Source organism: Saccostrea echinata, unplaced genomic scaffold, assembly GCF_033153115.1.
Source record: "Saccostrea echinata isolate AGI-Se365-2 ecotype Australia unplaced genomic scaffold, CSIRO_AGI_Sech_v1 ptg000015l, whole genome shotgun sequence".
NCBI lineage: Eukaryota > Metazoa > Mollusca > Bivalvia > Ostreida > Ostreidae > Saccostrea > Saccostrea echinata.
This window is the reverse complement of record NW_026889764.1, coordinates 6,623,242-6,645,265: the sequence shown is the minus strand read 5'-3', so window position 1 is coordinate 6,645,265 and position 22,024 is coordinate 6,623,242. Positions and strand designations below refer to the sequence as shown.

The 22,024-nt window shown below is 30.6% G+C and overlaps 1 protein-coding gene and 1 long non-coding RNA gene across 2 annotated transcripts in view; one reads left to right on the top strand and one right to left on the bottom strand.

Annotated features, from left to right (window-relative positions):
- The window catches only part of LOC133187949 (neuronal acetylcholine receptor subunit alpha-5-like), a 40,996-nt gene extending 23,775 nt beyond the window's left edge, over nucleotides 1-17,221 (bottom strand). Inside the window, exons 1-5 of the mRNA XM_061323345.1 lie at nucleotides 17,069-17,221; nucleotides 14,670-14,714; nucleotides 13,986-14,098; nucleotides 8,574-9,109; nucleotides 8,006-8,287 (exon numbers count right to left, since the gene is read on the bottom strand). Of these exons, the coding sequence (XP_061179329.1) occupies nucleotides 8,006-8,287; nucleotides 8,574-9,109; nucleotides 13,986-14,098; nucleotides 14,670-14,714; nucleotides 17,069-17,221 (1,129 nt within the window). The remainder of the gene's footprint in view (nucleotides 1-8,005; nucleotides 8,288-8,573; nucleotides 9,110-13,985; nucleotides 14,099-14,669; nucleotides 14,715-17,068) is intronic.
- Nucleotides 1-22,024, top strand: part of LOC133187460 (uncharacterized) — a 204,496-nt gene that overhangs the window by 159,703 nt on the left and 22,769 nt on the right. The gene's annotated exons all lie outside the window — the stretch shown is intronic.

The window sequence follows — 22,024 nt, the reverse complement described above, 5'->3', positions numbered from 1 at the left end:
TTTCCAACTTGTGTCTACTGCAAAATGGGGATTCAATGGTTTATTACTTCTCGTCGACCAGTCTTAACACCCCATTGTGGGATTTGATCCCAGAACATAAGGATCAACTCCTTACTTTGCAATTTAGTACAAAGTGAGGCCTTTTCACTCTTATAATTGCGCCACCCAATCTACTTGTCACTGAATTGTTAATTTAAAAAAAAGCGTTGATTCTTTATGAGTAAATATAATTGTACTATTATGTTTTTTACTGCAAATGGTCAATCATGTTTTGCAATTTATATTTTTTTTTTGTTTGATTTACACCATATGATTATGATAAATTATATACTGATACTGTACACCTTTTGAATGAAGATCTTGAGTTATATGCATTACATTAAATCGAAAAAAATATGAAACAATATAGTCCGTAACACCCCCCCCCCCTCCACACACACACAAATCATGCCTTGATTTAATTTCAGCTCCTGTTGCTTTTATTCATTATAGTTTGAACATCAATTATGCTTTATTTAGTTGAACTGGAATTTCATTTGGCATTGAAAGTACATAGTACATTAGACAATTGATTTTTAAGAATGGTATTATAAATACTCAAGCTAAGTGGTGTGAACTAATATAGAAAATCAATTAATAAAAAAAAAATGCCCAAAATTTAATTAAACAATTATATTTCCTTTAAGTTGATTGTCCACAATAGAGATGTTTAGCGGTATAGTCCGTAGCCCCCATGCTCACATGAAATTCATTCTTCTTAGATTCTAAATTAAAGCTCATTCTTGGTCTTTAGATGGTTTTAAACAATATTTTATTATATTGACCACCAATTACATGTAATTCTGACATGTATTATTTTGTTCTGACTATTTATATTTTACTCTTATTGTAAATTTATATAAAGTTTTTGTTTTATTTTGTTAAATTTCACAGGATTTTGTATAAATTGATTTAATATCCAAATGAAAGGATTTATTAAACACGCGTGAACTCCAAGCTGATGATTTTAACAAATATTTACTGAAAAAGGCAACTATTTTTCTATGATCTCTCATTAAATGAAAATACTATATGTATAGTCCGTAGCGCGATGTCTCAGAATAGTCAATCAAAAAATATCTGACACAATTTTTCTCTGGGTATTACCAAATCAGTTTGAAATTTTCATCCCCATGTACAGTATCTTTAGAAAAATTGAAAGTACTTTCATGTATTTTTATTTCAAATGTCCAAATATTAAGAGTAGAAAAAACTCTCAAAGATTAACAAATTTACCCATGTCCTTTATATATACAGTAACATTTAAATGGAAATGAACTATGTGATTTTTTTTGCTCAGACAATATTTTGTGAAGAGTTTGTATTTGAATTATACTTTTTTTATTAAGGTGAATATGATAAAGATAAATGTTATGCCTGAATATGTATAGTCCGTAGCCCACTTGGGTCTCTGCTATAGTAAGAGTGAAATCTTTTTAACCGCTTGACAGAAATGGACAGAGCTTTCAGACAATCTGCCAAAAGGATGTAGTGTTACATAGAACATACTTGTAATACATTTCATTTGACTTCATTTTTTTGTTAATCTGCAACCAACATGGGCACCTGATCTTTGCCAAGCCGAATTTAAAATTAATACCGCACTCTAAGTATGTTCTTTGGAATTCTGTTGCTAAAAAGCCATAACCAGGTCAAATTTGCACCCAAGTGCATATTGTAATCAATTGCTGTGTATATCATAGACACCCAAACTCAATAAATTGGTGCAATTCAAGATATTTTTCTTCAAAAATCGACTTTTGATTATCCATCTACTAATAATATTTTTGGATAGATCAACATATCAAGTTTGTATCCCCAAAGATTTTTTCAAGTTAAGTTTATTGGTTAAGAAATTACGTCAATTTGAAATAAAGGTATATTGTTGATCATTATTTGCTGAGAAACAAGCGTTACATATCATATTATAGTTTTCCTTTAAGATTTTAGGATGAAATAATATAGATTGTAATAAATCCTCAATGTCAAGAGCAAATCAGTCTATTTACTTTCGTGATAAGACAAAAAAGGTCAACTGTCATAATGTATTTTATGAATTGATGCAGTCAAATTGTCGTATTATATTTTTTCTTCAAATGAATTTGACATATCTTTAAAATTTTATATTTCAAATATGCCTCAAGAAAAATCGAAACTGTCCAGCGCAAATGGGGTTCTAAATGAAAAGAGGATCCATTTATAGAAACGTTAAATAAAATGTTGTTCATGAATTGTGATCTTGTTCTTATTTACACTTTCAATTGCAACAACGTTCGTATGTAACGAATGTTTCATGAGAAGTAATATTTACTGTTTTTAAGTTTAATTCCAACAAAATGGACCAATTTATGAGATGTAATTTCTGCTCTACTTGTGCCATGGTATTGAAAATGTCAAAAGAAATCATAATTTGAACTGCATCATATATATCATCGTGTCATATTTTCCTTGAACTGTATATGTACAAACGGATAAGAGATACATGTATATGTAAAATTGTCTGTATAGACGTTTTAACAGAACCTAAAATAATGTAAATAACAATTTTTCTGATGACTTTTAGCTTGAAATCATTAAACCATCAATGGAAACTTCCCTTCTATTTCTGCTTGGGTCAATGCCATAGTTCAACTAAAATAAAATGCTGAAACGTACGTTACTTAACATAAAATGCGAGTTTAACAGTATCAAAATTATAAGAGAGAAACAAAAAACCCTGATGTAGATTCAGAATAGAAACCCAAGCCTTTGTTTAATCAATATCATATGATTCAATCTAAAAATGACTTTCAAAATAATTTCAATTAACGTTTTTCTTCAGAATTAATGTGTGTGTTCAATAATGCTTCTCTAGAATCAGTTTATATTAAAATTTATGCAACTTAAGCTTAAAATGATACAAATCAATCAATAAAGTTTACATTCGATCAATTAGTCATGAGAGAAATTCTGTAAATATTGTTGCAATTTTGATATATGATTTGTTAAAATTTTTGTAACATTCGTTACCTTCGGTAACGAATGTTTCAACACCTTTGAAGACTAATAGAGGACATTCAGGCGTAGATTGATACTGGTTGCGTAGTTGTTGTCGGTCGTTATATAAATATTAACAGCTACATACTAATTCATTCCATTTGATTCATTGTTATTGCATTCTAGAAAACAAACTCACCAACACTGTCTAGACTTTAGAAAAAAAATCATAAAAAGGCAGTACCGAACTCCAGATGTCAAAATTTGAATACTGGCGCAAAATATTTGACCACGTATATGTGCAGAAGATGTTTGAACTCATAAATCTTTCTTTTTTAAGAGGTTTGGTAACGAATGTTTCGGTAACGGTTGTTTCATTTAATCATTTTCTCTTAAATAGTAAGCTAACAATAAGACATTGTTAAATCATGGTTGGAGCATGGAATACAGTTGTTGGATAGAAGAAAAAGTGTCACATGTTTAACTATGATATCATTCTATTTCATCTATTAAACTAATACAACGAATGTTTCATGCCTATCCATACGCATGTAAAATAGGAAGATAGAATGTAATTTCAAAGTATTGGTAACATATGCAAGGCTTTGTACCATTTATTTTTAATTTTCAAGAAGTTTCCTTCAAAATAAAACGTATTCCAATCTTATAGGCATACAATACCGAATACTTATACTATATTTAATGTCACAGTCCGTTTTTATTTTGTTTCTGGCGACATGGGGATATCAAATCATATTTAAGATTCAACTGTTATTTTTACAAAAAATAGCCATTTAAGTGTAATTATTCGATGTTGGCGACAGTAACGTACGTTTCAAAAAATCACTATAGGCCAAATAAAATATCTCAATATGATTTGTTCACTTCATTTTTGTATTTTTGCCTTAAAGGTTACATATTCATGCATTCATTCAAAAAGTATTTTCTTTGACATTTCATTATTTTTTTACGCTTAACCCCCAGCGACATCATTTGCACCATTTTAGTGAGCTTGAGTGATAGATTATTATACCTCTGTGAATTTGTGAATTTTTTTCTTTAAAAAGAAAATAAAATAAACTTGTATTTTTTCTAAACAGCCCTTACCGTAGCAAACCTTTTGTGCTATTTGCCAATGGTGAAATAGTAATCGAACTATTATATTCATCGGCAGCATTCTATTTTCCTTGCGTTTTTTTCTCGGAACTCTTCTGGTTTTATCGAGATCGTGACGTGACACAAGTAAAGTCTCCGGTATAATAAGACACCTAATTACTGATTTTTCGGACAATATATAGGAAGTTTATTGACCCCTACGACAGCAACTATTCCCTCTGCTGCGCATGCATTGGGAAAAAGTTGCTGTCTTGAGGGCCAATAAACTGTAAATTCAATTCAAGTGTTATCAATTCTGTACACGTCAAAGAGGAGTAACAGTAAACAGAAACGGGTATTGAGCGCCATATTTAGTATTATTCAATCAGAAAAATTGAATAAAGGCTGTGAAGTTACCTTATGAAAACTTTAACAATTACACTTCACATTAATATTGTACCGCGTCAATTTTCATGAAAAGACGAACCTAAACCAAGGTATCAGCAGAGGCTTAGGATAGTCCGCACATTGCAACAAATACCGGTAGTAGATATCACATCCTGCATTCGAAAAGGCGTTCGTTCTACATATATTTTTGTATTATCATACGATTGAATTATTCCTAGATCTCTGGTTGGCTGATATCCAACATTGTAGAAAAAAATACTAAGGTATGTTCACCTGCATTTGACCTTCCTGGTGAACATAGGGATTTATTTTTTCTAGGAATTAATAATGGGATGAGAACTTCCGAATTGATACAACTAGTTCTAAAAATTATTTAACCTGTGCCGGACTTCCACTCCTGTGAACATAACAAAATGAACATCAATTCAAGCACATAGAATCGGGATAAGAAGTGAACCCACCTTTTCAATGCTTTTTTTTTTTTTACTTATAATGTCCCCCTTTTTAAATTGATGTTACGTGCCTGACATTTATTCTTTCTATATCACACCGAAGATAGAATAAGAAATTCCAAGTCAATTCAACAGGTTATATTTATCTTAACCCCGATTCGCTCATTACGCTTGGCTAGGAATTCAGCAATCATGCAAACAAGGAAGGTGGCATGGTTTGCTTAATAGGTTTGTATTATTTAATCATTAAATCATACAAGAACGATTCTTGCTGTTTTTGATGTCAGTACGATGATTTAGCCACCCGAGGAATAAAATATTCACCGAACCCGATATAATTGTATAATGTTGATAGTAAACTGCAACTTCAGTTTACTACTCTACATTACAAAAGTACAAAATACGCAAAGTCTGATTTTTAACATAAATACATCAAGCATCGAGCATCAAACATCAACATGTTGTAAACAATTCCATTATCGGATACAGAAACACATTTCATATAAAAAAAAAAAATATGGAAGCAACAACAAAGAGCTTTTTGGGTTTAATTTGCTGTATATTTTATCCACCTCCTAACCCTTTACAATCGTCTCTGCAGATCAATACACTCACTTGTTTTGAACTTTCTGCCATTCCACAAAAAATTCAAAACAAGCGAGTTTATTGGTATGTAGGGTTAGGAGGTGGATAAAATATATATGTTGATTAAAGAATATGTCTAGAATTAGGGAGTGAAAGGTAGTTGATTGACCAATGCTGGAAAGTGGAGAAATTCTCCGCAACCGTGGGCAGAAAATCGAATTGTACCATATTTGCATCACGGGATCTGTAGCGTTATGCTCAAAGACTAAACATAAATCGCTACAGTTCTGCAACTACTACATGTAATATGTATTTTATTAAACATTGTTTTAAAAATTAAAACACACGATAATTAATTCAACGTTTGTAAAATCAGTTCGTCGTTTTGATATTTTTTATCATTTACTGCAAGTTTTTCATATTTTCATATTTTTTAGACTTCAAAATATGAACATGTGTTTGTGAAATATATTTTCAGAAATATATGTTTAGTGATGAAAACTATTCTGTGAATTGACTGTAAAATGTCCAAACAATATCTGTAACATGTTGATAGACATAATGATTTGAACTATAAATAGTATCAAACATTTACTGCAATTTATTTTTTTAGTAAAGATAGATGAAGCTCATTGATAATTATAAAACAGTTTTGTTGCAATCCTGACTGCAGTAAAATTTTAAATAAAAACCATAAAACACAAAATTTCACAAGGTGTTGGCAATATCAAGTGGTAACGAAATTGTGCATTATTTATAGTCCATTACACATGTACTTATTAACTGAAACACATGAAAGTATTCAAACTTGGCTTTATATCTAGACTTATTCCCTATTTATGTTAAAAACTAGCTAAAATATGTATTGAGAAGATAAATATATTTTAAAGAATATTTTACTTTAAAGGACAAACACTGTAAGCAACTGAGGTCAACCAGAAACATTCTACTTATCAATCTTTCAATTTTTCAGAGTGTTTTTTACACTCATAAAATTTTATACTCATAAAAAAGTTCAGAGAAAAGATAAAACACATCTGGATTGATAAAATTGAAAAAAAGACAGATTTAATAATAAAACTGGAAATAAGTTAGTACTAAATTATTCATATAGATCATTATTGATCTAAAAAATATTTATTAGTGTGAATAGAAGTCTTTTCATCATATAATTTGGATCTTTAAAAAATGTGTTGCACTCCTGACCATAGAAATATAGATCAGAAACACAGAGACTCTGTAATTGATAGATCTATTTGGTAAAAATGATCTCTGTGTCCTTATTTTCCAAATAGAAATCAGAAAATCATATACTGATAAAAAATTTTCCATGCTAGCAAGCAACACATCAAATGTTGCACTCCTGACATAATTGGGTATGCACAGATAGTTGACTCTCATTAATGCTGCTTGTAATTTATGTAACATTTTTAAGTTTTAAATGGTATGTCGGTTTTTGTTTTAAAATTTGAAAATTCTTTGTTGACATACATATTTTCAAAATCAATTTTTTGGCATCACTACATTTTTTTCTGTTGCTCTCCTGACATGGTATAACAGTTTTTCATCATCAGCAATCACCACAACTTAATCAAACGAAAGTTTCTACAGTTAACAATTTAAAGCTCAATACGTTGAATATTATCAGAAAAGTCTTTATTTCCTACATAAACCGTTTTTAGTTTTTTCACAGATCTTCAAAAACTATCGAATTTTCAAAATGTCACAAAAAGGTGTTGTACTCCTGATATTTTCAAAAGCATCATTTTTGGATATAACTATTTTGTGCCTTGAGATCTCAATGAGATATTTGGCAGGTATTTAGACAATATCAAAGGACATATGTTGAGATGCAGAAATTCATTCCCATTGCCTGTATTTTTTAGTACAGGTTGATAAATATGTTTCTGGTCATTTTTTTAATTCACTTATAGTCAACTGCTTAAAATATTGATTTTCAAGATTATTTTGTGAAACGCTATCCATTGTACTCAATTGAAATCCATTGAATAACCGTTAAGGAAGCAATTTTGTGTAAATTTACTTTTGCAGGTAAGAATTAGGTTGTGATTTTTGGTTTTTTGTTCGAAAATACTTTTCATATGCTTCTTATATAGAATTCCTATGGGTAATGTATTATAATAATATTTTGTGGATATATATGCCATGGTTTACTTTGCAGCATCTTCCTATTTCTGAAACAAATATACATCTAACATAGTCAATGCGGACATGTCATTACATATCTTTTTATTGATCTTTGTACAATGTATTACCCCTAACATAATTAACATAATCCACATTTAATAATGTAAAAGATTAATAGTTTTGATACTTAGTACCCAGAAGAATGAATAGTATAAGAGACACCGTCATTATAAATAGGAAGAACATAAAGAAAAAAAAATTGTCCAAAAGGTTGGCAAATTCTTCCCATGTCATTTCCTTACTTCTATCGTCATTCGGTAAGTTTTCTTTTTCTTCAGGCATAAACTCTTTGGACGATAGATTATCATTACGGTTTATGTAAAATTCGCCGGCTTTTCCTTCGGGGACATTGTCTGTTTTATCATAATAACAAGAGCGTCTAGCGCAAAACATTTTTGCAAGACAGTATGCAAACGCCTTGGTACATGGAGATAGGCCCCCTTGGTGGGTTGAGACCCGAGATCCAGTAATAACGATGAGAATCGACAAAGTTGATGTTGTCAGAACAACTGCCAAGTATACGGCTACAAGAGAAATAGGATCTTATCATTATCATAAACAGTGTTAAGTTTGTGAAAATGTCGATGCATATACATCAGCAAAAATATCAAATCTCACTTGATAAATTTATGAATGTGTTTTGAATAATTGATATTGATTGAAAAAATCTGAAAGGAAAATGATTCATTCAAAGTAAACCCCTTTTGCATTCCTTGTATAATAAAGCTACATATTTCAAATTTAGACTATTTAGGGAATATTTTCTCCAAGAAATATGTAGAGATAGGTAAAAAAGACATTTTAGCTTACATAAGTAGCACACAGACACAGACGTGCTAGGTATATGGTCAGCAATCAACGTCAGATATACAGCGTATGACAACAGTACTGTCAAGGAATACCCAATTTTCTCCTCTATCACCCTCAACTTAAACACAAAAGGAATGAGCATGCCCATCAGAAACACGGGGAATATGGTGTTAATCGTGTGAAACAAATAACGTCTTTTCAACTGTAGTCCAAACGATAAAGTTGCAAATTTGAACCCATTTCTGGTCCTCGTTCTATCCAGCGAGGATCCCCATGCAGAGACAATATCCCATTCGCCATTCATGACGTAGTCAGACAGATCAACTACGATTTCGTCGTAGTGAAGGTCAATTTCTCCCTGAGTGTAGCCGGAAGTTGTTAAATTGATGTGACAAGTCTGTTTGTCAAACGGATAATATGTGACGTCACATTCACAAGACACTTTAAATACCCCTGCTGGAGTGCGTCTTACTTCTCCATTTGGTTTAATTCTCATTGGCATATTTTCATCGTTGATGACCGATAAATCTTCCACACTAAAATTAAAATGAAGCAATTAAATTTAAATTGAAAAAAAGTCGGTTAATTGTAATAGAAAGAATTGATTTTAATTTAACAGTTTAACTGTTACAACAGGGTAATGATATTTTCGTTGTGTTTCTTTATTTCAAATCACGAACCTAAATCTCCCTCATCGTATTTTCTAAACAATAGTGCATCGTATGTGAACAATGATTAGGTTATGGCTACACACAAATATGGCGAAATCTGCGATAAAATATGACGTCACAGTTAGCTGAACATTAGAGCTTATGATTTCAGATTTTTTATTTAATGATACATTTTAACTCCTCAAAATAAATTGAATCCTTCAGGAAAATTAATTAAACAAAATCTTGTCAATTTCTGGTGCTATAAAACAGGAAGTATTTCTTCTCAGCAATATTTTTATTTAGTATTTGAGGGTGACAAACAGTCGTTTTTAAATCCCGGTCAGTCTTTTCTTTGTCATTTTTGACATTCAACAAAAAATTCTAAAATTCAACTTTGACACATATTGTTGCGAAGATCAAACGTTTGTGTACTATAATACATGGAAAGTGCAGTTGAAATCATGTGGTACATGTAACCATGAATCAATATCAATGACATTTTTCAAAAAAGGTGTAAATTTCCAAAATAATAACTTGGATGCTGCCTTACTTACCCGCAAAATAGAACTAAAATTTAGGTTTAGATTAAGAATATTATATTTAAAGTATAAGGGTCATTCAAAAAGTTCGTAGACTTTTGTCAACATTTTATTTAATGTCATATAATAACCAAATTTTTAGGCATACCTTAATTAACAATAAATTAAAATAATTTGAATTTAAAAAAATCAACTATATCATGAAAAATATCCATAAGATTTCAAATTTAAAACTGCGAAAATAGGGTTACGGAGCACGGATAAAATTGAGTAATTCTTTTAAAAGACACTAAATAATGTCTATAGATATATCTTTAACAAATGGCGCTTAAACTTAATGAAATTTAAACGCTTAAATATACTTTTGGTTTATAATTTTAAGTACCATATTGAAATGTAATAAATTGCTTCTTTAGAGAGAAATCAGTTTCAGAAGACAGGTAGTCTTCTTTGAAAAAAAAACTAAAAAGGTGACGTTAAAGGACGCCACGGAACAGCGAGTAGCGACATAATTTTGTTTCGCACTCGGGAAACCTCTAAACAAACTCTGAAATTGTTGGTGAAGCCAGGAATTATATCAGAAATGGGTCGTGCATTTGTTTATTAATGGTAAAGACAGTGTCTGAGTGGTAGAAACGTGAACCGGGCGATGTACAGTCCGTGCGGAAACAGATTTTCATTAAAAACCTTGTCAAAAGACATTGTGACGTCATGGAAAGTGATAGGCGTGGAACTTAAAAAAGTAGAGCTACGCAGTAAGAATTTGAAACACTGACAAACTTATATGCAACTCGAACAATTGTTAGCAAACTATATGCAAAGTACTATCGACACCTTTTTATCGAGTTAATAAGGCGCTACAAACCCTGTGAGAAATGACGAGGGAGAGTAATTGTGAGTAACTTTCACGACGTTGCTTTTGACGTAACAATGTAGTTAAGAGTGCTTCGTGGTGAAATAATTTCTAATTAATCAAATAGAATGAAACTTCTCACAGCAACAATATAAATGTTTTTTTTTTTTTTTTTTTTTTCACTTGAAAATGTGTTGATGATAAATCTTATAGAAATGATATCATGAAGAGCAATATTGTCTTCGTATTTTTTGTATGACTCTCGTAACACTTGCTTCTGCAAATCTGCTTGAAAAACGGATTGAATTTACTTATTCATATAGTACTAAACATTTAACTTCACCAATTACTGTTTGCTTAAATAAAGGTCATATTGATGATTCCTTTTTTTCGCTTAAGGTATTAAATCTATTATTAGATTTTTTTTTTATTATTACCTAGGTAAAAATAATGCTTCGTTGACACTTTACTAGCTGATCATAGACAAATTATACAGTGATAAAAGTATATCGGTGACTCTGAATATGGTATATTTTCAAATACAATTAGATGATTTAGATATATAAATTACTATAGTTTATTACATTTGTCAGCAGTAAAATACTGTGTTATGTTTATTGAATAAAAGTGATATTTTTTCAAAGTGTAAAAAAAAAAAAAAAATAGAAGAAGCGCGGCAAAACGCTCGACCCTTCTCCCTTTCACGAAGAGTGTTGTAAAAAATATATTCCCTGAACTGTTATTATAAGAAAGCGAGTAAATAAACAATACTGAGACTGAAACTGCTAAAGTTTCTCCAAATTGTTACAAATTGTTGGTATCCATGTTTACAAATTGCATAGCTATGATACCTCAATCGCTTCACTATGACATCAGCCTACGACACGGCGTTAAGAAAGACAGAGGTAAAGAGAAAATCAAAGAAAACTTAATAGAAATTTCAGTGGTTTGTACCTGAATATGGAATTTATTTTACTTATGAGACAGCTTTTTCTCTTGAGTGAAGATATAAAAAAGTCATGATTAACTATTGAAATGGTTTCCGTATTTTCAACTATAAAACGTTCAAAATAATCTATTCGTTAAGTTAATCAAAATTTTTGCAATAGTAAATCAAAGCCTTTACGAAAGTTATTTGCGTATTTTTTTATAATCAAGAAATAAAAATTCTTTAATTTCATACATAATATTGTTCAATAGTCAATGGTGCTATTCTATATTCAAATACTATTACCAAAATTACCATAATTGATTTAGAATTTGAGAGACATATTAATGTTCTGAATATCAAACAGTTTTGAAATAAAGTGTCATAGGAAATTAAAGGTCCATAGAAAAAGATTCAAAGTAGCTAATCCGAATATAAAGGTGATGTATTAAAAAGGACTAAAAATAACAAGTGTAATTTTGTGTCGGGACCTGCTTACATAGGATAGAATTAATATACAATCCATCTGTGACCCCAGGTCAAAAACAGTTACTCAAAAAGTTTTTAGGTACACACCTATATATTTAAATAAAAAAGAGTTGTTTTTCAAACTCCTAAATGTGGGATAAAAATTGTCAAAATACCACTCTTACGATATTTGGAAAATATTCTCAGGCAGGGTATATTCGATTTTTATTTTGTTTGCTTTTTATCCTTTTAACCAGGTTGGATAACTTTTTAAGAGAGTTTTAATTTTATTTATTTATTTTTTTTTTACAAAAGACCAGATTAAAAAAAAACTCAAGATAGATTTTAATTACAACCCAGGTTACATTGTACAACTAGCGTTTGGGGCTGTTTTATAAACTGCAAAGCAGTAAATAAAACGTCAACCGTTCTAAGTTGTGAATAAAGGATGTTCAAAGTTCGTTTACTCGTCTGTCTTCATTACATATATCTTTTGTTATATGTCGTGTGTTTTCTGTAAACTTCTCACATTTTGAACTTTTTTTCAAAATCACTTTGTCATCTCTAAGCAAACGTGCCAAAAATTATTCACATGTAATTGGAAGTCAGATTTGTTCATATACGGGACCATGTCCTTCTTTAAGAAAAGATAATTCAGGAAAAGTGAAACTGTCCTCCTTTAGGAAAAGATAATTAAGAAAAAGTGAACCTGTCATGTCGTCATTCTTCTAAAGAGCCATAGGGTCAGATAAGTTAAAAAAAAAATGTGAAGGCTTATATAATGTACATTCAAAGTTATTGAAATCATGACCTCTTCTTTTGGAGGGTGATGCTACAATAGAAACTTAAAGTTTCACTGCGTTACCAATTTAGAGGGGGTTAAATTTTTGTTGTTTTCGTGGTATGGAGAGACCCACGAAGTCTTGCCCTCCACGAAATGTCAAAGTTCAAATACAGTTTCTCAGTACTTTTTAACCACAAAAGCAAATCATTCGAACCAGTAATTTTTCCTAAAAGCCACGAAAATGTGACCCCACAAAATAGATGATTTTGCAGTACAAAAAAACTTTTTAATTATCTTCTCTTCACGAACTGAAAACCCATTATTAGTAATGTTACTAAACAAACATCCAAAGAATCCAAAGAATATTCATAGGAAGGACGTATCTAGGCTTCTTACATTTGGCAGGGCGGGTCCATATTAAGGGGCTAAATTTTTACATTGAAATTCATATAGAATTATGTTTAATTATACTATTTATTTATTTATATTATTTAATTATACTATTTATTGGCAATCCTCCCTAGGGATTGCAGATTCAAATTTGTTCAGATAATTGCCCCCTGGATAAGGTATGTTTCAAGAGTAGGGATCAAAGTTTTGGATTGGAATAAAATTTTAAAAAAAAATTAAAAATACGCTCCAGAAAAACAAGTAAATTATTGATGATATTTATGTCTTTATGTAATGAAGAGACGACTTTTTTTAAAAGCAAGGTCCCTATGTAAAGGATGAAAAACAATACATGTAATCTTGTTATGATGGGTATACAAATACATGTATAATGTTGTAAATAAAAATCTACATCACTGAGAAAATTTGGGCCTATGCAAGTCAGGTAAGCGTTGTAGCTTACTAATTTCTTGTTCATTTAAGAGTTTTGTCATGCACCTGCAAAAACTGTATCTGTGTTATTCCATGACAGTTTTACTCCCACAAACAAACGTCAAGGAAAACATTATTAATACCTTCTCTGCTTGAAATCATCTTGTAAGTGTGTTTGTCAAATTCGTGAGGAAATGTATTAAAACAGAATATAATTTTTTAGTATATCAATTTCAGAAAGTATCTTTTCTTCAAAGCAGATTCAGAGAGACAAATTAATATATATTAAGCCAAGTCTTAACTTTGACAATAGATATCCATGCATATCGTATTACCATAATGTTCAAAGTATGATATTATCTTACGAGTTCTCTACATAGATTGCTGGTGTCCATGTATTTTCCTCTGTATTAAACAGAAAGGGAACCGGCGTATAATCATGTTTTGTAATCCACGCCAAACGAGGATCCAGCCACCTCTACAAAACACAGTTACCCTTCATTTTGACCAAAATAAAGCATTACCCTTCATTTTGATCAAAATAAAGCTATTTTGAAGCCATTAAAATTAAAGAAAACTATCATCTGATTCTACCACTTCTGCCAAGTACTAATGTATTTTTCAAGAGAATTCCGTCTAACAAATCAAAAAAAAGGACCACAAAGGAATCAATTTGTATTGTAGACGTAAATTTTCCCGCGTGGAATAACTTACGCTATGTACATGTACGTGGTCTCAAATTTTCCATAGACATATGACGCAATGTACTTAAAACGCATTTAGTTCAAATCAATATTTGCATATTTTTTCTAACGTTGATTGAACAAAAATTGTGATTCCGCAGAATTGGGACCAGGTGGAAAAATGTACATTTACAGTATTTGCTTTAAACTATTATGTACTAAAAGTTCAGATTACATTTGGAATAATCAACTCTACATAATCTTTTTTCCATCGACTATACGTCAGCCTAATGATTTCATATTTTAAAATTTGAGAAAATTTATATAAAATTCTATATTGATTACTAAAACGAACAAACAACATACCATGGACAGCATTCCAGACACAGAAAGTGTTTGATCAACAATGTTCTGTAAAGATAAATCGAAAAGGTTGAGCTATTTTTATAAAGACGTAGATGGTTTGTTAAAGCATAAGCTGGAAAATTTTGCAGTGCAAATTATTTTTACAATAGGACTATGTCCGCAAATTGTCAAATAAAACAGGGTTTAGGAATGCCCTTTTTCCCAATTGAATTGCAAAAGGCATTATTCAGGATTACTCAACTCTGTACAATATAAGAGGGTTGTCCGTAAAGTCCGTGGACAACCTTGATAATAACTGGCAAACATCGATAAAATATATCAAAGTATTATTTTCGTTAAATTCGTGTTTCATTTCGTTAATAGCAAGTTTTCATCACAAACAGACACAAATAGTTATATTTTTATCAGATAAAAAAAAGACGCACACTCATACCCGGAACACTAAAATAAAAATCCTTGACGTTACGTCAAAAGCTAATTACATTTAACCTATCTCAACGTAGTCACCGTTTAACACATTACTTATGTCGCTTTAACCAGTCATCATCAAAAATGTGAACGAACTGTTTTGGTTTCATAGATGAAATAATATTTAACATTTCCTGTCTCAGATCCTGAAAATCATAATACCTCTGTCTGCGTAAAAACGACTTTATACATGGAAATAGAACTGTTAGTCGCCGATCACTGTCAATCACGTCACGAACTTAATTTTTTACAGACTGCAATCTCGGAAAGATGGTTTTCCTTCACGCAGGTCATCCTGTAAACTGTCCCTTCCGTTCGAAAATCTTCTGTGCCACTTAAACACTAAAGAACGGCTTACTTTACTATGTTTTCCCGACTGTTTAAGGAATTTATGAGTCTCTGTTGGTGTTTTTCTGATGTCTACACAAAATTTTATCACTGCTCTCTGCTCCACCTTTTCCGAAAATGTCCCTTTTTCGAACAACGACGATCCTGTCTTCATAGATTCTTACCTCGATTTCTTTGCCATTTCGAAACTTTGAACATTCAAATTTTGCAGGTTTGATGCTAAAACTTTTGTCAACGTCAAACTGTGAAAGTCATCCACATTTTTTGCGGAATTTACAAAATACAAATGAAATGTATAGAGTGAAAAATAACGTTTTAAATAAAGCTTTGTCGTGCTCCGGGTCACCATCCCAAGTCTAATAATGAACTCATAATTGTAATTATACATTTAAATTTGAATAAAATTTTACATTTTATAATTCACATATAGTAAAGGATTATGAATATGCTAACAATAAATAGCTATAACACAACTTTTATTCGTATTTTAGCTTGTCCACGAACTTTACGGACAACCCTCGTAAATTAGACTCACAATGATGACATATATAATAAAATCTATGTAATTTTAATGTTAGTCTCTTTAAACAAAGTCTTTCTTGAAATGGTTAAGATATTATATAACATTTAATCATAAAATGATTTCTTGTCAAACTTACAACCATTGTCGTTTCCCTAACAAAATATAAGTATACATGTAGTTAACTATAATTTATTTTAGTTAGCTATTTTAGTTAGCTATAGTAATTACTTTGATTTACTATGATACTTTACACTACACTATATGAGGATTTTGAACCTCAAAATTTCTTAAATGATGTAAATTATTGGAAATAGTATGTGAATATACATGTACAAGTAATATTTCTATTTGATATTAAAAATGTGCAGGTATAAATTGGAGAACATAGAATATAACAATCTGCAATCCACAGTAAAAAGACTTTGATTTACTATGGTAAAAACTTTGATTTGCTATTGTAAAATATTACCTACTTTAGTTAACTATAGTTTACGATAGTTAACTGTAGTATCATTTGTTAGGACTGTTTCTATGAGAGAAGTGTTAACAGAATAATGAAGATCAAGAAGTGTAGAGTACATACTGTAAAAGTATTACATTTGGCTGTGCATTCTATTTAGCGCCTTTCGCGGAAAGCAGCCTTCGCTAAAACAAGTACATTGCCAAATGTTTTGTGTATACATGTACATGTAAATGTTCATGTAAAGCAAATTCAAAAGAGCTAAATCAGATCTTTCCTAACTTGCTGAAAATTCAATATCCGCCAAATATAGTACATACCATATAAAAAACATTTACAGTATTATATAGAATACGAAGGATCTCAATGAAACCAACTTTTAAAGATGCAATAAATGGAATTCTGTAATTTTTTTTCCAGCAAGGTAAGATGCTACCCTCAATATCCTATCAAATGCACAATAGTGAAGTAACCTCGATTTTTAAAATGGCCCTGAGTGGTTGAATAGTTCAGAGACTTTGGGGGTTTAATTTCCAAAGATTTTAATTGTTTAATTTACATCTATTGAAGTTTCTAATCAACAGTTCAACATTCACGTACCAAATCATTAATTGTATACAACATGAAGCTAACATTGACGGCGACAAGAGATGACGGACGAACTACTGTAGAGTAATTTCCGCTGAACAGCTCACTCAAAAGTGTGGCTTCTAGGTCTGATGTGTACTGGGGAAATCCGGGCGGTAACTGCATTGGGAGTACTAGGTAAAAAAGAAATAAAACTTCAGCACTGTCTTATGAAATCAATTTTCAATTCCTTATTTATGAAATACAAAGCAAAATATATCATCAATATCATCAACATTTGATAAGTATGGCCAAGAATGGTAAAGAACGTGAGGAAATCAAGATTTAAAATGCATATCTTGCTATCTAAATCAAAAAGATTTTCTTTTGCAGTAAGTAATAACTTCTCATTCAATGAAAAATAAAGGTATATAATATGGTTTTCCAAATCTTCAGTATTTGAAATTATATCTCTACTGACAAATGAAACTTAATTTCAGGAAGAAAACCACGAATCTCTGGAGATTCTTTTCAATAATTATCTTTATATGTAAATGAAATTGTATATTTTCCTACCTAGATGTACACAGAAGACGAAAGTGATGATACTCTTCTTCCACATTATTTTCACAAAAAATCAGAGGAATCCTGGAAATTAATCGTCATCATATGTTTAAAAGGTACGTAAAAGAATTCAATCATAGAGAAAGAAATTTATATCTGACTGTTCAGGCTTAGGCTTCTTATCTGCTGTTATGCTGGGATACACAATTACATTATGTCTCCCTTTCCACATCGTTTTTCTTCTTCTTCTTCTTCCAAATTTTGTACGGACCGTAACTTAAATAACCATTGACATTAAGACTTCAAACATAGAACATAGATAGATGACATTAAGGAGGAGTGGTGCATGCCTTCAAAACTTTTTACCTTGACCTATTTGTAAGGTCAAGGTCAATCTTTTACATCAATATAGCGTCCAGGCCATAACTTGAGATTTCTTTGCTATTAGGACTTCAAACAAGTAACATAGAAAGAAGACAATTGATACAAGATGCACTGCATCAAAATACTGACCTTGACCCCTTTCTTCCCTCAAAGTCAATTAGAGAAAAAAAATGATTAGACCATAACTTAAGAATTCTTTGTTATAAAGACTTCCAACTTGGAACATGCAGAGGCGGTCTGCATGCCATCAAAAATTTTGACCTTGATCCAATTAATGAGGTCAATGTCAATCTTTCACACCAAATAGAGTCCAAGTCATAACCTGAAAATCATTTGATATTAGGATTTCAAACTTGGATTTCAAACTTGGAACTTTGATTGGAAGACCTTGATACAAGATGCAATGCACCAAAATATTGACCTTGACTCCTTTTTCATCAAGGTCAAATTGAGAAAACATGACTAGACCATAACTTGAGAACACTTTGACATTAAGACTACAAATTTGAAACATGCAGAGGTGGTAAAGAGGAAGGATGACTGCCAACTTTTTTTAACCTTGACCTATTAATAAAGTCAAGGTCAATCTTTTACATGAAAATATAGTCCAGGTCATAACATGAGAAGTTTCTGACATTTGTATTTCAAACTTAAAAAAAGAAAGACAACATAAAGACTAAATGCACTGCATCAAAATATTTGACCTTGAACGCTTTCTTCATTCAAGGTCAAATCAAGAAAAACATGGTCAGACAATAAATAACTTAAGATCCTTTTGACATGAAGACTTGAAATTGTGTACACAGATCGAGGAATTAGAGCTGAGATGCAGTGCATTATTATTTTTGACCCTGATCGCATTATTGCACTCGCTAATGTTGATAAAGAAGATAAGAACTTTTTTTTGTTAAAAAAAAAAAAAAAAAAAAAAAAAAAAAAAAATACCCACTAGTTTATAATAAATCACTATAATTAAATTCATATGTTTGATAAAAACGGTATATCGGGGTTTGTTTGTTTTTTTTTTTTTTTTTTTTTTTTTTTTTTTTTGGCAGGTATCCAATTTCCTATTTGTTGGACATCATTTCGTAATCACGGAAAAAATTAAACTAAATTAGGTACCAATTTTTGTTTTTGTAATACATGTAGAGGTGTGTCCGTTTGATTCTATGGTATTGTGAAAGTACTTCAGTTGAAGTTGCTTTCTTTGTGATTTGATTCACTCCTACATATTAAGCACAGTTGACATCCTAATAATTTTTTCAATGTTAAAAAAAAAAAATTAGAAAATTTGTAACGGTCAACTGTGCTCATTGGAGTGGGGTATAAAACACGTTAACACTAGCTGGTACACACTACTTAAGGTCTGTCGATTCTTAAGACGAGCCATACCTGTAGTTTGTACCGTCTAGTACTAACCATTAAAACGGCTTTTTGTGTTTAACGGAGGGACGAATGTTTACATTCCTTTCATGAATCTAACGTGTGTTGACTTAAAAAAAGTGTTATATCTTTGAAGTAAATGCCAGTTTTCAACTTTTTTTCTTTGTTTAATCAACTTACAAAAAGGTCAATTGAATTTTTTATATTTAAAGCTGATATGAATACAAGTTGGAAATCATATTTAATAATTGCCAAAAATGTTACGTACAATGTTAGAGCGTATTAAAAATCATTATCCTATACAACTTAACACGATTTCTTTTTATCTACTATTGTCACACACATTAGGAATGGGTTACTGGGTTTAAAGACGCAAGTTTATTAGATGAAAGTGTGACAAAACTCGGAAAAAGTGCATTTTGTGACACATACATTTTTTTAATTGTTTGCATATTTTCATTCCCTGACTATATCCTGAATTATATTTTTACTTTTATTTTGAAAAAGTGAAAATTTGACTAATGTTAATTCTGTTTAAACTAATCTGGTGACAGGACGAGTAAAAATCTGAAGTACGATACATCTAAATTAAGGGTGTACATATTAATAGGTACAGAAAGGGATGATTTTGTTTGCTTTCATTAAGAACAGTAATACTAGAAAGAGGGGAGTATTTCATGCAATTATATTAGGAAGAAATATAAAAATGTAAAGAAAATAACTTACTTATTGAAACCCAAACTCTGATTAAGTCCACTCTATCTTTTTTCTTTCAGAACGATAAATTTTGTATCTCACATCAACAACTTCGAGTGTGGCAGTCTGAATTTCCCGACCTCTTGCTGAACTTTTAAGTGTACGAATTGTTAAGTTAATCACGATTCAGGATAGTTGCTTATCATGGAATAAAAGAGTAAATTATATCCCCAAGCATCAGATGCTTTATAAAGAAAAGCCCTGCCCCATGATGTTTGGAAGCATCCATATAAATAAACAAAAATGGTAATCTTGTAGATAATTTTTTTTTAATCCTTAAATGTTGGGAAATACACTTTTCATCAATCTTTACACTGTTACTTTATCTAAATAATCATCGTTCATGAATAAAAAGGTTTAAAAAATATGTCTTTTTGTTCAAATAATGGTCAATGTCCTTGGTTATATAAGCAGTGAAAAGGGTAAGGAGTTTAATCATTTTTAACCTTCTGTCATGAAACGAGATTTAAATAGATGCTTTGATTTTCATGTAAAGACTATTTTGAAGTATTTTTTTAAGTTTTTTGTTTGTTAATCCCTCGATTATCTATTTTAAAGAATGTTTGCATTTTGGTGTATTTAAGGAAAATGACCGCGATATCAATGTTCTTCTGTACAAATAATTATAAAATCTTGTTCATGTTTTGTTAACATCGATGATTTCTTAAAAAATGCAACAGATACTCAGCTAGGTTTAGATAGGCAGGAATTTATAGTAGTATCAAAATTATATTCGAAACAAGAAAACAAGAAATTTAATAAATATAGTTCCACTCAAATGTCAGTAAATATCCACAAAAAATTACATGTATTATATGTATTATCTTTTTTAACATTCATATTTTACATGTATTCTAAAATGCAGCATCTATTTAAATAATTCTGCGTAGAAACAATTTTCAAGAATATTTTTATTACATTTTCAGCAGCTAAATACTGTTATTTATTACATTTTCAACAGTTAAATACAGTTAAATATTGATATTTATCAACTGAATAAAAGTGATCTTTGAAAGTGACATTTTGCACTTTGACGATTTTCAAAATTAATATTTTTTCCTAAAAATATCAATATGCGGGGAAAAAAACTCGAAATTTTCATCCCTTTACGAAGAATAGAAAAACATCAAAGAGTGTTATTGTAAAAAAAAAAAAAAAAAAAAAAAAAAATTGAATTGTCTTCGAATATCTGGGTGTGATCGGTCGACACTGAATGTTAACTCCTCAATAGCACCTGATCTGACCTCTGATATTTTCAGAGATCGGAGTTTCCTCTCCTTACTATTTGTTTTGTTTCATTGGACATTTCACATTTCATCAACAGCTGTAAATTTACGCACTTTAACAACTATCCTCTATAAAACATATACAATTGACTACTGTTTGTAACAAGTCAATCATTTTAACTGACTGCTTTCTTTGCTTTCATGCTGTAATTCATCATCAATCTGTTTCCGTGACAAGAACTGCATAGCACTGTAAAAAAGATAATAGTAGCTAATGAATGAGTTAGCTTTCGGTTTGCCACTTTAATTGAATTTCTTGAATGGATGACGATGCATGGTGCATCATTTTGGATGATCTTTCAAATACAATAGATGAGGTCACAAATATTAAACTGAAGCAGAATTAATTTGTCAGATATTTTATTCCACAACGTCATTATACATGCACTAATGGCAAAAAGTATGAAGATTAAATGTAAAAAAAAAATGTATGGATTCAATTTTAAATGAGATTAAATCAATTATTATAATGATTCTATTGTTGTCTCTATAATGGTACATTGTAAAAGGTGAAGATAACGAACAGTGACCAATCTCATAAATCCAGTAAGGAATACGAATGGTAAAGAGGGCTAAAAAGCGGACCCCTGGAAACACCAGAGCTGGGAACATGTGC